The 13,600-nt window shown below is 42.2% G+C and overlaps 2 protein-coding genes across 3 annotated transcripts; one reads left to right on the top strand and one right to left on the bottom strand.

Annotated features, from left to right (window-relative positions):
* Positions 1-378: 378 nt before the first annotated feature.
* Positions 379-5,412, bottom strand: ort (ora transientless). Of its 2 annotated transcripts, none has more exons than XM_066725068.1 (9): positions 4,993-5,412; positions 4,579-4,723; positions 4,411-4,493; positions 4,193-4,336; positions 4,037-4,119; positions 3,376-3,510; positions 2,929-3,029; positions 2,530-2,853; positions 379-2,250 (listed from the first exon to the last, which is right to left on the bottom strand). In XM_066725068.1, exons 1-9 carry the CDS (start codon positions 5,085-5,087, stop codon positions 2,098-2,100), a joined length of 1,263 nt encoding a protein of 420 aa, XP_066581165.1. In that variant the 5' UTR covers positions 5,088-5,412; the 3' UTR covers positions 379-2,097. The 2 variants fall into 2 exon arrangements, with proteins under 2 accessions (XP_066581165.1, XP_066581164.1); XM_066725067.1 differs by having other exon boundaries at positions 379-2,283; positions 4,993-5,406.
* Positions 5,413-7,974: 2,562 nt separating this feature from the next.
* Positions 7,975-10,593, top strand: LOC136772719 (glucose dehydrogenase [FAD, quinone]-like). Its single transcript, XM_066725847.1, has 6 exons — positions 7,975-8,285; positions 8,368-8,622; positions 8,711-9,066; positions 9,137-9,463; positions 9,541-9,905; positions 10,240-10,593. The coding sequence occupies exons 1-6, from the start codon at positions 7,975-7,977 to the stop codon at positions 10,591-10,593; spliced, it is 1,968 nt and encodes a 655-aa protein (XP_066581944.1).
* The last annotated feature ends 3,007 nt before the right edge of the window (positions 10,594-13,600 follow it).

The raw sequence follows: 13,600 nt of genomic DNA, 5'->3' as shown, positions 1-13,600 counted from the left end.
TGTCTTCTTCAAAAATGTAACGCGATCACTCCCCCCTCCCCTTCTACACTCTACTCTACAGTACACTATGCCTTGAGGTAGACAGTAGCGTCACAATACATATATTGGATTGTAAGGACAGTTTAATAAACTGAATTTTTGTGGGTACTGTTTTACCGACATATTCACCTGATTTAAGAATTTTAATTTAAAAACAAGATTATTATTAGACAGTAAAAGATTATTGGACAAGAAAAAGAAGCATTTTTTGATGAGGAAAAATAGATTTTATGAAAGAAGTTTTAAGAATTTAACAAAATTTTATAATTACTTTATTTAAATCCCTTAAAAATTTGATGGAATATTAAAAAATAATAGAGAAAAGATTAAGATCGCAATTTTATTTTATTTTACACACTATTAATTACATTTTGTTAAAATTAAGTGGCAAGTTCGTCTTCGCTTAATTATGTATCGGACGAGCATTATATGCATCAGTGATTAATTCAATTGATTAGCTCTACCGGAAAAATCCAAATTATATGTACAATAAAACGAGTAATAAGTGGTAGCGATTGGGGCAAATGACTCATTTGCAAGCTCTCATTTTTTCTAAAAGTTTATAGTTGTAAAGATGGGATACTTAATTATAGTATATCGCGAGCTTGATTTGGTTTAGTTAAATAAGATTTTCTTGTCTTCCGAGACAATCGTTCATTTCTATCTTCACTCGAACGTTGGTTTTATACGAAATACTTGGTAAACTAATTGTCGACTGCTAAATTAAAGCGGAATTCAGTATTTCAATGGTTATATTTATTTAGAACTCTCTTCTATCGTAACAAAAAGTATTTTTTTAAACAAACAAAAAAAAAATAAGAAAGGATATTTCAATATTTTTGAAACTATTGTACGGCTCTAATTCTTGCTAACCAATCAAATTACAGTTTTATAATATTTGGATTGAGATTTAGTAGTGAACGACGACAAAGATCAGCTCGGAAACTTCATCGTTAAACTTGTGACGTCTCGAGAAATTGAAAGATTTAACATTAGGCTTTTAGCACTGCAAATCACATTTATCTTATATGTAGGTAAGAGACATCCCCCGAATTTATCTGAACAATTCGTTATATTCGTTATCTAAGATATTGCTTAAGATATACACAAATATACAGACCTATCTCGTTTTACCTCCTATTATTAAAATACAATGACAGTGCTAACTTAAAAAGATATTGGACCAAATCGTAAAATAACAATATAATTTTTTATGTAATTTTGAAAATAATTACTATAAGATCCTATAATAATAAAGTATAATTTGACGAATCAAAACGATTGAGTAATAACGAAGTTTACGTTTGAAAATAAAATCGAATGACGCACTGACAAATGCAGCAATCGATCGTTCGCAAATCGTATGTACTATTCGCGAGTTTCGTTTATTTTCTGTTCAATTGAAAGAACGTAGATTAGGAAAAGGAAGCCGCGGGAAATTCGTAAGTGCAAATGGCGCGTGTGCAATAACATCCGACGACTTGAACGAAGGGTCAGCCAGAATTCTCTCACGGAGACTTCGTTTTCGCTATAGGTGCAAAGAAAGCAACTTCCTTTTGCCCTCCATTAAATTTCCTATCGTTGCATTTGATGCGGAGAATCGTTCAATTATCAAATGCGCGACTTTGATCTCTATAATAATATATAGGAATTTCATTATCAATAGATCGTGCGTAATATTGAAAATTCTAATCGGTATAACGTTAACCGTACGCATAATACGATTCGAGATGCTGGAAAACTGCTTTAGAGTTTCTGCGATACAAAAGTATCGTTAGGTAGTAATGCACTGTATACGCGCCAATATTACGACATTTCACACAATTGGTACCAAAAGTTCCTGTGCAGAAGCAAAGACTCGTGTGACACATGGACAAACTTTAGGAAAACAAATGAGTCGGCTTACGCAATTCTGCCAAAATATCTAGCAGTACAGATTAAAGAGACATTCGGGACCAGAGGGTCTTCCGGTACGTAGCACAGTCGAACGCCGTCGAGTTTGGAGCGACGATGATGATTTTCGGTGAATGTCAGTGAGCGAGAGGAGGTTAAGAGTCGTTAGATGTACTCGGCGAACATTATCCAGTAAGTGACGTTCAGCAGAGTGAAGAGGAATGGGAAGAAGACTCTGGAGAACCTGTCGATGTTGAGGGCTCGCATTCTCTGGCGTTGAGCCGGCGTTGGTCCCGGGGGTGGGACGTTGCCGGACTTCTGCGATCGTCCAGAAAGCAGCATGGCGTTCTCCTGCGTCAGAATCATCGCAACTTTAACTCCAGCTTGTTTCTCCGTGCCTCGATGACTGTCTTAACCTAAATCTAATTTATTCTTCATTGGAGAACCGGATGCTTCGAGGTGGTACCACGTGGTACCAGTGGAGAAAGGCCAGTATGTAGGCGGAAATTTGATGACTGGATGAGAGCGTTTTATGGACCGAGGCACGGAGGACGGCGAGGACAGTCTCGCGGATGACTCGTTTCATGCTAGCATTACCTTGGTGGCGATGTCGAAGATTTTGTCGAGCTTCGCCGCGTCCGGAGCTGCGGATGATGGCGCTGGGGTAGTAGGCGGAGGCGGTGGTTTTGCCGCAGGAGCATCCGAGTCCCCGAGGACTATATTCACCAAGCAATACTCCATGAGGGCCATGAACACGAAAATCGTGCAGACTGACATAAATGCGTCCACTGCTTTCAGGTACGACACTGGAGGTAGGGAGGCCTGACTCTTCGCGTGCTGCGTCGATAGTGTCAGTAGAGAGGTCACTCCCAAGGTCACTCTGGCTGGAGCAGCTTCAGGTTTTATCCAGAAGGACACCCACTGTCGAATGATTCTCGTGAAAATCTCTCGATTATATTATCCTACAGGACTGGATCAAGGAGTCTCTTGACTTACCGACATTATGACGATCAGGCAGGTTGGGATGTACGTGTGGAAGAGATAGTACCCTAGACGTCGTTTCAACACGAACACCACTTCCAGACAAGTAAAGTTACCTGGTAACAATTTATTCATACTTTTCAAAATGGCGTTCTCCAAACAAAATTTACCGGATGTACGTTTCACAATGACTGTAATTAATTTGGCAAATCTGATATGGAAACGAGGAGTCTTTGAAAAAGAGGACTAAGAGTTCGATGATGGTTAGTTTTTATGAAAGGGCTGGTGCACATTCGACGAGGGTTCGAATGGAACGAGTGAAAAATTTGAGTGGTTTCTTTTTGAACGAGGCAGTAACTTTGATTCGCGAATGATATTAATTAAGCGAGGTTAGGTATGCAGTTGGGTCTGAAGAGGTTAGGCACAAAGGTGGATGATTCTGTAAAGGGATCCAGCACTCACCAGTGGAATAAACCTGCGTGCAGTCAGCCGTGTAATTTTTGACGAGCTGCAACTGGGGTAACTCGATGTTCTCGTCAACTACGAGGGGTACGTCAGGATCCCATTGGAAGATCATCTCATCCGTCGTGTGTGAAACTGTTGACCGAGTTGTCTCCTTATTGTCAAATCGTCCGCGATTCCGCTAACGAGCTCAGCTTAGTACCCCTTAATCGTCTGTATTCATCACCCCCTCCCCTCCCCACCCCCTCCACACATTTACCCACACGATTCTCCAAACTTTATTCAACCACTTTCCAATCCTTTTCACTTTCTTTATTTAACGCCAATCAAGCCCAACTTTACTCAAGAATTAATAGTGTCAAGTATGCAATTTAAAATGTTACTCCCCCCTCTCCTTTATTTTAAAATCTTGTGTACACTCGAGGATTTCTTTATTACTCATCCTTCGTTATTATAATGATCAAAGCACTTGAGTAAACGTACAAGTATTTCTCATTATGAAGCTTATGGAGCCACGTGGGAATCGCGGTCGACGAAATGTTTCGTTAATTAAAATTTTAATATCGTTAATTAGAACGAAGAATAATCTAGTTTCTTATGAGGATAATCTTGGTCGCGTGGTACCTGTTTGCCTATCAATCATTTTTATCAGTATACTCACGACTCTCCATTTGCAGCTTGCACTCCTGTGTGTCGTGTGGATAAATGAGGAAATTCATGGCGCAGGAGAGTTTAAGGGTGAGCCTGAAATATCGTTACGATCATTTCGAGCGTCGAGAGCGAGCTATTCTCAAAATGCACCTCTTCAGGGACTTACTTCACCATGTAGAGTATCGTTTTATCCTTGTAGAGCCACAAGTAATGATTTGGTATAGTCATCGTTTGAAAAGTTACAGATTTGGCATTCTTGAAGAACGAATCTGGTCTCCACATGTTCTTCAGCCAATCCACTTCTAACAATCTTAAAGCACCAGACATCGCTTGCAATATTTTAACGTACTTCCCCTGGCTACATAGAATTACGTAAGAATATACCTGTACTCTGACGTCATGTTTTCCGGTAGCCTCAGCCTGTTATCCTTCCAGGTCTGCGCGAAGAAAATATCTGCAGCGTACGTCTTAAAAGAATGATTGTCACTGAGAACTCTTATGGCTTAGGGATTTAAAACTTTGCGAGCAGTCCTTGAAGAATTCGTAATTTACCATGGAATTTTCGTCAATGGAGTCGAGGCCCATGACCGTCACATGAAAATAGACAACCGTAGCCTGCCCATCCTTCTTCGGTGGCCTCATTTTATCGTAAAGCTTAGGATCCTCCGGCAACAAGTCGTAAAACTCTAAGCTTCTCCTAAAATTGAAAAATTCTCTCACTTATCACTTTGAGTACTCCTGATTAGACACGATCAATGAAATATTCCTTAGCACTGATCACTATAGCATTTTAATAACGATCCTCACAGAGATTCGAGCGAAGATGAGATACTAGCGGGAGAGAGATTTAGTCGATCAGTGAAACGATATCAATCTGATGACTGTTACGTAAGAAGGAGGATCCTGAATGATCGAAATAGGAAGAAAATGGCGATTCGTGCAGAAGCGCGTTACTAGGAGGCTTACTGAGCGTTCGCGGTGCGATCCATCAGGAGCAGGATCAGCATCGAGCACAGGATCACGGAGGACATGCCGCCTCCATGTGGCTCCTCCGCGGCCATTTTCTATCTCGAGTCTCAGCGCATTTTCCAGCCTTGGCACCGGGGGTGCTCGAAAATATAGCAGCAGAGCCTCGAGGTATTCGAGGGAATTGAAATTGGAGGAGAAACGAGAGGAGTGGCCGAGGATGAGGGACGCGTTGTGAAGCCGAAGAAGGACTTTTTCCAGGATTTTTTATGGCTACGTGTCCTCTGGTTCTCCAGAAGCTGCACCAGCGACGACTGAGTTCTCTCGAAACGACTTTGCCGAACCTGCAGAATCCTCCTCGTCGCGTGGAGAGTTGGTCCAGGAGAGGTGGTGGTGCAGCTGGCAGTGGTGGTGGTGGTGGTGCTGCTGGTGCTGGTGGTGGTGGCACCCTCCACTCACAGACCTTCTCTTCCCCTCGATTCTCTTTTTTCACTCTTCTCCCTTTCTATCTATTTCACACACATGCACACGCAATACTTTCATCATCCGACAAAAATAGCAACGATCATCGATTCTCGACCTGACAAAAAATTCAAAATTTCACTCGAGGGATGATCAAAATCTAGATCAAATTTTTCCAGATAAACTTTCCTCCCCTTTATTGCAACGTTTAAACGAAAATTTTTCAAAACTTTATCCATTGTGAGTTGAGTTCTTCGAAGGATTGTTGGAAGCGGAGGTACGCCAGCGGACTTGAACGGGGGAGGGTGGAACAAAGGGGTGGTAATCTCTGCGGACACCTATGCCGATGCTCCACGATACAAATTTGGCACAGTGCAGTCTCTCCGATTGACTTTTCCTAAAAATAAACTCTCCGAGTAAACAGAAATTAAGATCGAAATCATTTGTCCACTTTTATATAAATATAAAAACTCGAATTCTTCGTTAAATTTTAGAAAACACTATAAGAATCTGAGAACTGGATGGAATATTTCGCTTTATGACGAGGAAAGAAGGATAATGAGTCGATGCCAGAAGCAATCTGGTGTTAAATCGAGAGTTTTATTCGATAAAAAGTGTAATACTGTTGAGGATTGAAAGGTGTTTGGAGATGTAGGTGTGTGAGGACGACTGTGAGGCAGTCGACAAGAAAGAGAGAGAGAAGGACAAAGACACAAAGAGATAACGAGTGAGAAAGAGAAAGAGGGGGGAGGGTGGGGGGGGGGGGTATGGTAGTAGTAAGATAGGGTAATGGCGTGTTCAAGCAAGAGGAGTCTAGGCTTGTTGCCCGTCGATCGGAAGAGGTAGGGGCTGAAGAGGAAGCTCTGTGTGAAGAATGAGGGATGAAAGGGGAGGGGGTGGCAAAAGGTAGTCCCTGGTGGGTGACTCTCTTCTTGCAGTCGTCTCTCGCGACGGCGCTAACTACCGTGCCATTTGAAGACGCCGGACAAGCCGCTCGATATATCGATCCTCGAAAATGGTGCCGCGAATCCGAAGCTACGTGTTCCCTCGTGCATCGAGTCGAGTGGCCACTCATCGAGAGGGCACACCTACCTATACACAGAACCACTTATACATATCCACTGAATGCAGGAGGACACCGAACAAGCCTCCAACACTTTGCTACATCCCACAATTTCACGTTTATCCCTCTTTCTTATTTTACACCCCCCCCCCCCCCCACCTCTACAAAATTTCTTCAATTGTGATAATTTTATTAACCATATATATAACTCATATGACAAAATACTCACTCTTACCTTATATAATATAAATATTTGATTATACAAACTGGCTACAAACATTTTACACAAAAATTTCATGCAATTGGAAAACTATATATATGCAGTTTCTCAAGAAAAGTATTGACTATTTTTATGTAACAACAATGCTTCAACAAATTTTGATAATATCGTGCGCTTGGCTTTTAGGCATGGTTTCCTGATATTTCTTGCTAGTTGCACGATTACTGTTATCAGGGAGAAATTTCGTGCAACAGTAAACATTGTTTATCGATTCTTGGTCGAGGTTTTGATAATTGAATTTTTTTCCTGCGTCGGAGCGATCGATTCTGAACGATCGATTGGTCAAGTAGCATGAATTTGAGGTGAGAATTTAGGAGAAATTTGGAGGATAGGATCTTTGCGCAAGAATCCCACTGTTTCTCTCGGCCAAAGACTGCAGTGATTGGCCTTGTCGAATGCACACTCGAGCGTTTTTATCGCGGATTGCGTGGATCAACCAAAACCGATCGGTCTCGGCTCGAGTGGTCTAACGGGGCAATAAGGAAACTACGATCGTTCCCGAGGCGAATCGAGATCCGAATGCTTTTTATACTCGACACTACAACGCCTCGTTCCTTCCTTCGACGCGAGACTTTATTCGATCGCACGACCGGCACGGCGCGTTTCGACCGAACCAAACACGTCGCTCAAAACAAAACATTGCTGCAGCGATTTTCTCCGTGAAATTCTAGATCCTCGCGCGTCTAATGACTCGACTCACTCACGATCGTTAAAAGCGCGTCATATTAGTCCGCCAGCATCGATCGTTCTCCAACTAACCGGACCAATATAACTTGCGCGGTCGTCGAGCTACGCGCACTCTTAAAATCGAGTAAAAATTGTAAAAAATACATTTTTTTGTGTGAAAACGCAGTGAAATTTCATAGAGTGGAATTTTTGTATCGTTGGAATGATTAAATTGCCATTATTACACGTAATAAATAGTGGCACCCGAATGGCCATTGGCTAGAATGCCATAAAATGAGAGAAAGGATAGCTTACTTAAAGCGATGATAAAACGCGAGTGCTCCACTAGTGTGTTTGGAAAAGCGAGTATGGAGGATCGTAACGAATGATAATTGAACCACTGTTACAATGTATTTGCATGCGAGTGCTAAGGTAACTTTCGTCAAACTTGGGTCAAATCTTTGCAAGGCGAAGCGATCGCTCGCGTGAGGATCGATGTGGATCGAGAAAAATGGAGAAAATCGTGTGGAAAACTTGGCTGATCTTCCTGTTTTTACATTTATCCATCTGTCCAGTGAAGGCTGGAGTACTGGACACACTGGAGAATTTCGTGAGAATGATTTTTTCTCGAGTGGAGAACTTTTTCCTCAGCAACGACGAAGAATACGATTTTGTGATTGTGGGGGCGGGGGCTGCGGGCTGTGTACTGGCTAATCGGTTAACCGAGGCCAATAATTGGCGTGTTTTATTGCTGGAAGCAGGGGAGGAGGAGAACTTGAGGACCGGCATTCCTTTGAACGCGCCAACTCTGCGAAACAGCGGGTACGTGCACCGGGACGAAGAAGATGGTATGGTAAATTGTGGAAGGAATTAGAAAAAAGCTTTAATCGATGATCAATCGTAGATATTACTGGGATCGATATAGCGAACCGAGTGAAACTGGACAATATTGCTCGGCCTTGGTCGAGGGTCGTTGCAATTGGGGCACAGGCAAGGCCATAGGTGGTAGCACAGTGGTTAACTTCATGATGTACTCCAGGGGCTCCCCTGTCGACTATGACAACTGGGAAGCCCAAGGTAACCCTGGATGGGCTTACCAACACGTTCTGCCATATTTCCTTAAATCGGAAAACAGTAAACTGCTCGATGCCAACGAAAGGTCTTTCTTGTTCGATGATTAAAATTTTCTAAACGCATCCTGTGCACTGTTGTGCACCGGATTAACGGATAATTATTTTTTATTCAAGGTTTCATGGCCACGGTGGTTACTTGGACGTAACGAGGCCACCCTACAAATCAGAATTGGGCCGAGCATTTTTACAAGCAGGTTTGGAAATGGGTCACGAAATTATAGACTATAATAGTGATCGTATAATAGGTTTTGCTGAGTTGCAAGCTAATTTAAGGGATGGCCAGAGATTAAGCGCTAATAAAGCATTTTTAATGCCAATTCGCCAAAGGTCGAATCTTGAAATATCCGAACTATCTACAGCTACGAGAATTCTGATCGATCCCAAGAGGAAGAAGGCTGTGGGGGTTGAATTCGTTAAAGATGGTCTAAGTTTTTTGGCAAGGGCTAGGAAAGAAGTGATAGTGTCCGCGGGTAATCATTTTTGCGGATACATTTTTTAATAAACAACCATGGAATATCAATATTCATTGTTATCCTTTAGGTGCCCTGAGCTCTCCACAGTTATTGATGCTATCCGGGATTGGACCAGAGGAACACTTAGAATCCCTAAATATTCCGATAATTCAGAATTTACCAGTTGGACTCAACCTACACGATCACATAAGCTTCCCCTTCCTCATGTTTCTGGTCAATCAAAGTGTAACTATCGTTGGACCTAAAATTATTTTCAATCCTCTGAACGCTTACGATTACTTCATCAGGGGAACTGGAGTCTACACACTGCCGGGTGGTGCTGATGGAATTTCATTTTTTAATACAAAAGACTCGAGAAGCGAGACTAAGAAAAGACAGAATTTTGATACAAACGGTATGCAGACCAGTGAACTAATTTAAAGCTTTTGAATCAACGATACTCAAAAAAATCTCAATGTATTAAAATTGCAGATATTCCCGACGTAACCTCGATCAAATTAAATCCAGAGTATTTAAAGTCGGTTATTAGGAATACTACGGTGAGTAGATCGGATCAAATCGCTGATATCGAATTATTACTGGGCCTCAGCGCTGTCACTGGAGATACATCTGGCAATTTTCGACGTTTGCTGGGAATGCCACAGAAAGTGTACGAAGAAACTTTTTCCCGATACGAGAACGAAGAAGTTTTCTCTTTGGTTCCGGTTCTTCTTCGGCCAAAAAGCAGGGGGAGGATGTACCTGAGGAGCAAGAATCCCTTCGACCTTCCGGTTTACGAGCCCAACTATTTCGGTCATCCCGATGACGTTGACACGATGATCAAAGGAATAAGAAAGGTCGATCGAACAAATATCCTTTAAAACACATAATTATTCTTCCAATGAACGGTCAACGTCCGCGATAATTGACCGACGAGAAATTAATTTTAAAAATGTTATCGAACACCTCGTCGAGACCCACGCGCTTGGCACACGCGCAGTCGTTAGCAATTATTCAAATTCTTCGATTGCACAATTTTCCGTATTTGCAAGCGGACTGTAAACGCGCTTGAAACTAATCGTGGCTTTCCCGCATACAATTTAAGTAGATTTAACGCATGTGTACGTTGATAATTACAGTTTAACGCGCAGTTTGCGCAATGCAATTCCTAACTCGTTCCATTTCTTTTAGGGGATCGAGATAGCTTCGACGAAGGCTTTTCAACGTTTCAACGCAACACTGCTGCCGGCCATTTACAAGGTATGCAAGGACACCGAGTTTGATACGGATGCTTACTGGGAGTGCGCTATTCGTGCTGTTTCAATGAGCATCGGGCATTTCGTTGGCTCCTGCAAAATGGCTAAAAAGGAAAATCAAGGCGTGGTGGACGACAAACTTCGGGTTCACGGAGTGAACAGTCTCAGAGTGGTGGATGCCAGTATCATTCCTAACATAATAACTGGACACACAGCTGCGCCAGTTTACATGATCGCTGAGAAGGCTGCTGACACGATCAAACGACACTGGAGAGCGAACAAAGTCTAATAATTTTGTTGATTCTCAATTTAAAAATAAAAACTTGTAAATAAGAGGAAAGAAGTTTACCGTTGCGTCTAATGTTTCTCTGGCCACCTTGACGCTGAGGAGTTTTCGGGACGAGACTGGATAAGAAACTAAAATGAAAGAGATTTTTTTCGAAATTTATAAACATAAAAAATTTGTAAATAAGACTAAAGAGATTTAACATTGAATGAAATATTTCTCTGGCTACCTTGACACTCGGCAATGGTTACCTTGAGAATAAGTTTGCAAGATCGGGGCGAAATGCTTTTCCTTTCGTCGTCGATTCTAAGCGGTAAATCGAGCAGTTGCGCTCCCTCAAAAGCGGCTTTCGACAATGCCTTTCTAATTGTCGAGTGGCGATGCAGCCTGACACATTGACGCCGCTAAAGAATCTCACGTTTTCACCGGCATCGAGCTATCGCGTGCAGTTGCAGAATTGCACCAATCGGAAGCCGACGATATCCTTTAATCGCTAATTATTTCTTCTCCGGAAGAAACATTCATCCGCATGTACTGATATATTGTAAAATATGAAACAAAAATATATATACGTTGTTAAAACGAGTGCAGAATCAGTACAAAAAATCTACGGAAAAGAACTTTTGTTGAAATCGGCAGTTTCTCACGAGTGGTGCTTAATTATTCTTGGGAAAGAATCGAGGAGGGAGGACGAGCGTCATCGGCGCGCGTCAATTTCGTGGTAACGAACCATCGAGAGGAGGTTCTTTGCAACTCGGCAATCAGGTCATTGGGCCTGCAAGCAAGACTGCTGGGAATAGCGAAATAGCAGAATGCTAGGAAAGCGGGAGTGAGAGGACCACTTGTCCGATCCCTATAGGCTCTTCCCCGTCCCACAATCCGTTTCTCGCCGCATCTCGAATTTCCAAACAACTGCAGTGCCCACGTCAGTACCCGATGTATGACGTCACAGGATGCAGCTATTCGCTCAGCTACACGGAGAGACTGGTGAAACCGTCGATTAAACGATCGCCAAAGCGATAGTTTGGCCCGTTTGGTCGAGACGAACTTGGTCGTGAAAGGACGTCGTTTGGAGTAAATTCACTTTGTCCCGTTGTAAACAGTAAACTTAAGGGGATTCCGCGGCGAATAGTCGAGTATTTTCAAGCTAACTGCGCAGTATTTGGCAGCTGCGATCTCGCGAATAAACCTCGATGGATTTCGGCTATTAAACTTCGTTTACTTACCATGCAGTTTGTCCAATTCGAGTAGTTTAAAGCTTGACCGGAGAAGCAAGTGTGAATTGTTTTTTTTTTATAAAATGATTATTATTATTAACGATCTTTAATCGTATTACAAGAACGAATTGTTTAATTTGGGTCATGATCGTAAGGATAAACATTGCTTTTGGAACAATGGTGGAATGAGTTGGTTCAATGGCGTCACACGAGCTGGATCATTTTTGTTTCGCACGCAATTGCGGGGCTTATCGCGTTATCGAATGTTTGTACACAGACTCCTGTGGATCCGAGCTACGAGGATGGATCGAAAGATCGAGATTAATTCGAGGGGTGGCAGCAGCACTGTGTCGCTACTGTCGGCCACTCGACGAATCCTGCTTTTGCGTCAAAGACGCTTGAATGACGTCATCAGCTAACCTCTCCAAAGCACAGAAACGAAACGACAGAGATAAAACCCCACATAGTTACAAAATTATATCATAATCCTAAAAGTTCTTGCTTTGACTATTCGAAAGGCAAAAATCTCATTGACGATATACTAATGAAGGAGGTATTGAGAAACTATGAAAAGTTATACTTCTAAAAACGACAGGGCTGAATCACTGTATACTAGAATGGTTAATACTGCAGTGTCGAAAGTGTAGTGCATAGATGGCAGCTAAAATCGATTTCTGGTCGTTCACAGGAGATTTTTGCAAATTAGATTGGCAGAAGCTGCTGAGATTCGCAGAGATGTAGTATACAACGAAGCGACACTACGAGTCACGACACGACACGCGTCATGGCATTTTCGCAAACGTCAGCTAGCCTCGTACCTTATACTGGTGAGGAAGGGAGGGGGCGAAGTGGATAAAAAAGAGAGAGGGAGTGAAATTGAGGATGGAAGAGCAGAGAAGAGGGTTGATGGAAAAGAAAAAAAGGGGGAGGGGTATAGATGCCGCAGTGAGGTTTGAAACGATGCACGATAAGCACGCTTGTCCCTCTTTTTCTCTGACCTCACTGGCTACCCTTCTGCTACGGCCAAAACTCATCCCCTATTTTCAACCCCTTTAATCCAGCATCCCCCCTCGGTTATTTTCGACCAATTGCTCGTTCTGCACCTGCCGACGTGGCTGGTACTTCCTGGATATTCGTATTATCATTCCCATCCCTCGAAAGATCAATAACAAAAGAACGCGATATTTTTTATTGCTCTGAATTTAATAGGAATAAACAAACTTATCTCTTACCTTAAACTTACCTCTGGACGAAACTCGCTCGGCTCTGACGAAGTCACCAAACATTTCTTACGATAAAGAGGAGTTCGAGGACAATAAGAAGGGTTTGAACACTTTATTGGATAGATGACATTTATTTAATTATTTCATTATTGTTGTTTACGCTACTGAATGCTATACTTGTATAGATACCTACAATTATGTCGATAATTATGCGTGAATTTCAAGATTGCGTGAATTAACCGCGAGTCTTGCAGCCCGTGTTGGTATTGCAACTTACACTGATCGAATACGTAAATAATAATTACAAAGAAGATCCGTACTGTTTTCCGTACGAACGCTGAACTTGTTTAATTGCCCTTAGATAACAGCTGAGTACCACGTGACTAGAGAGACGCATCACGTGATTGTGGTCATTTGGGCGATGGAACTTTGCACGGTTTTAATTTATCCCTAGATTTATGCCCTTTTCAATCACAATCCTCTCGGATCGATAACAATTATTGATCGCAATATCTGAAGTCATCAAAGGGGGAAAGACACTTGGCTGTCTTGCTGACACGACACTCTTTT

This window comes from Prorops nasuta, unplaced genomic scaffold, assembly GCF_024137725.1.
Source record: "Prorops nasuta isolate Cenicafe-Biocafe unplaced genomic scaffold, Cenicafe_Pnas_1.2 PNAS00004, whole genome shotgun sequence".
In the NCBI taxonomy this organism is placed as follows: Eukaryota; Metazoa; Arthropoda; class Insecta; order Hymenoptera; family Bethylidae; genus Prorops; species Prorops nasuta.
Note: the sequence above shows the minus strand (reverse complement) of the source record. Positions and strands in the feature narration are given on the sequence as shown.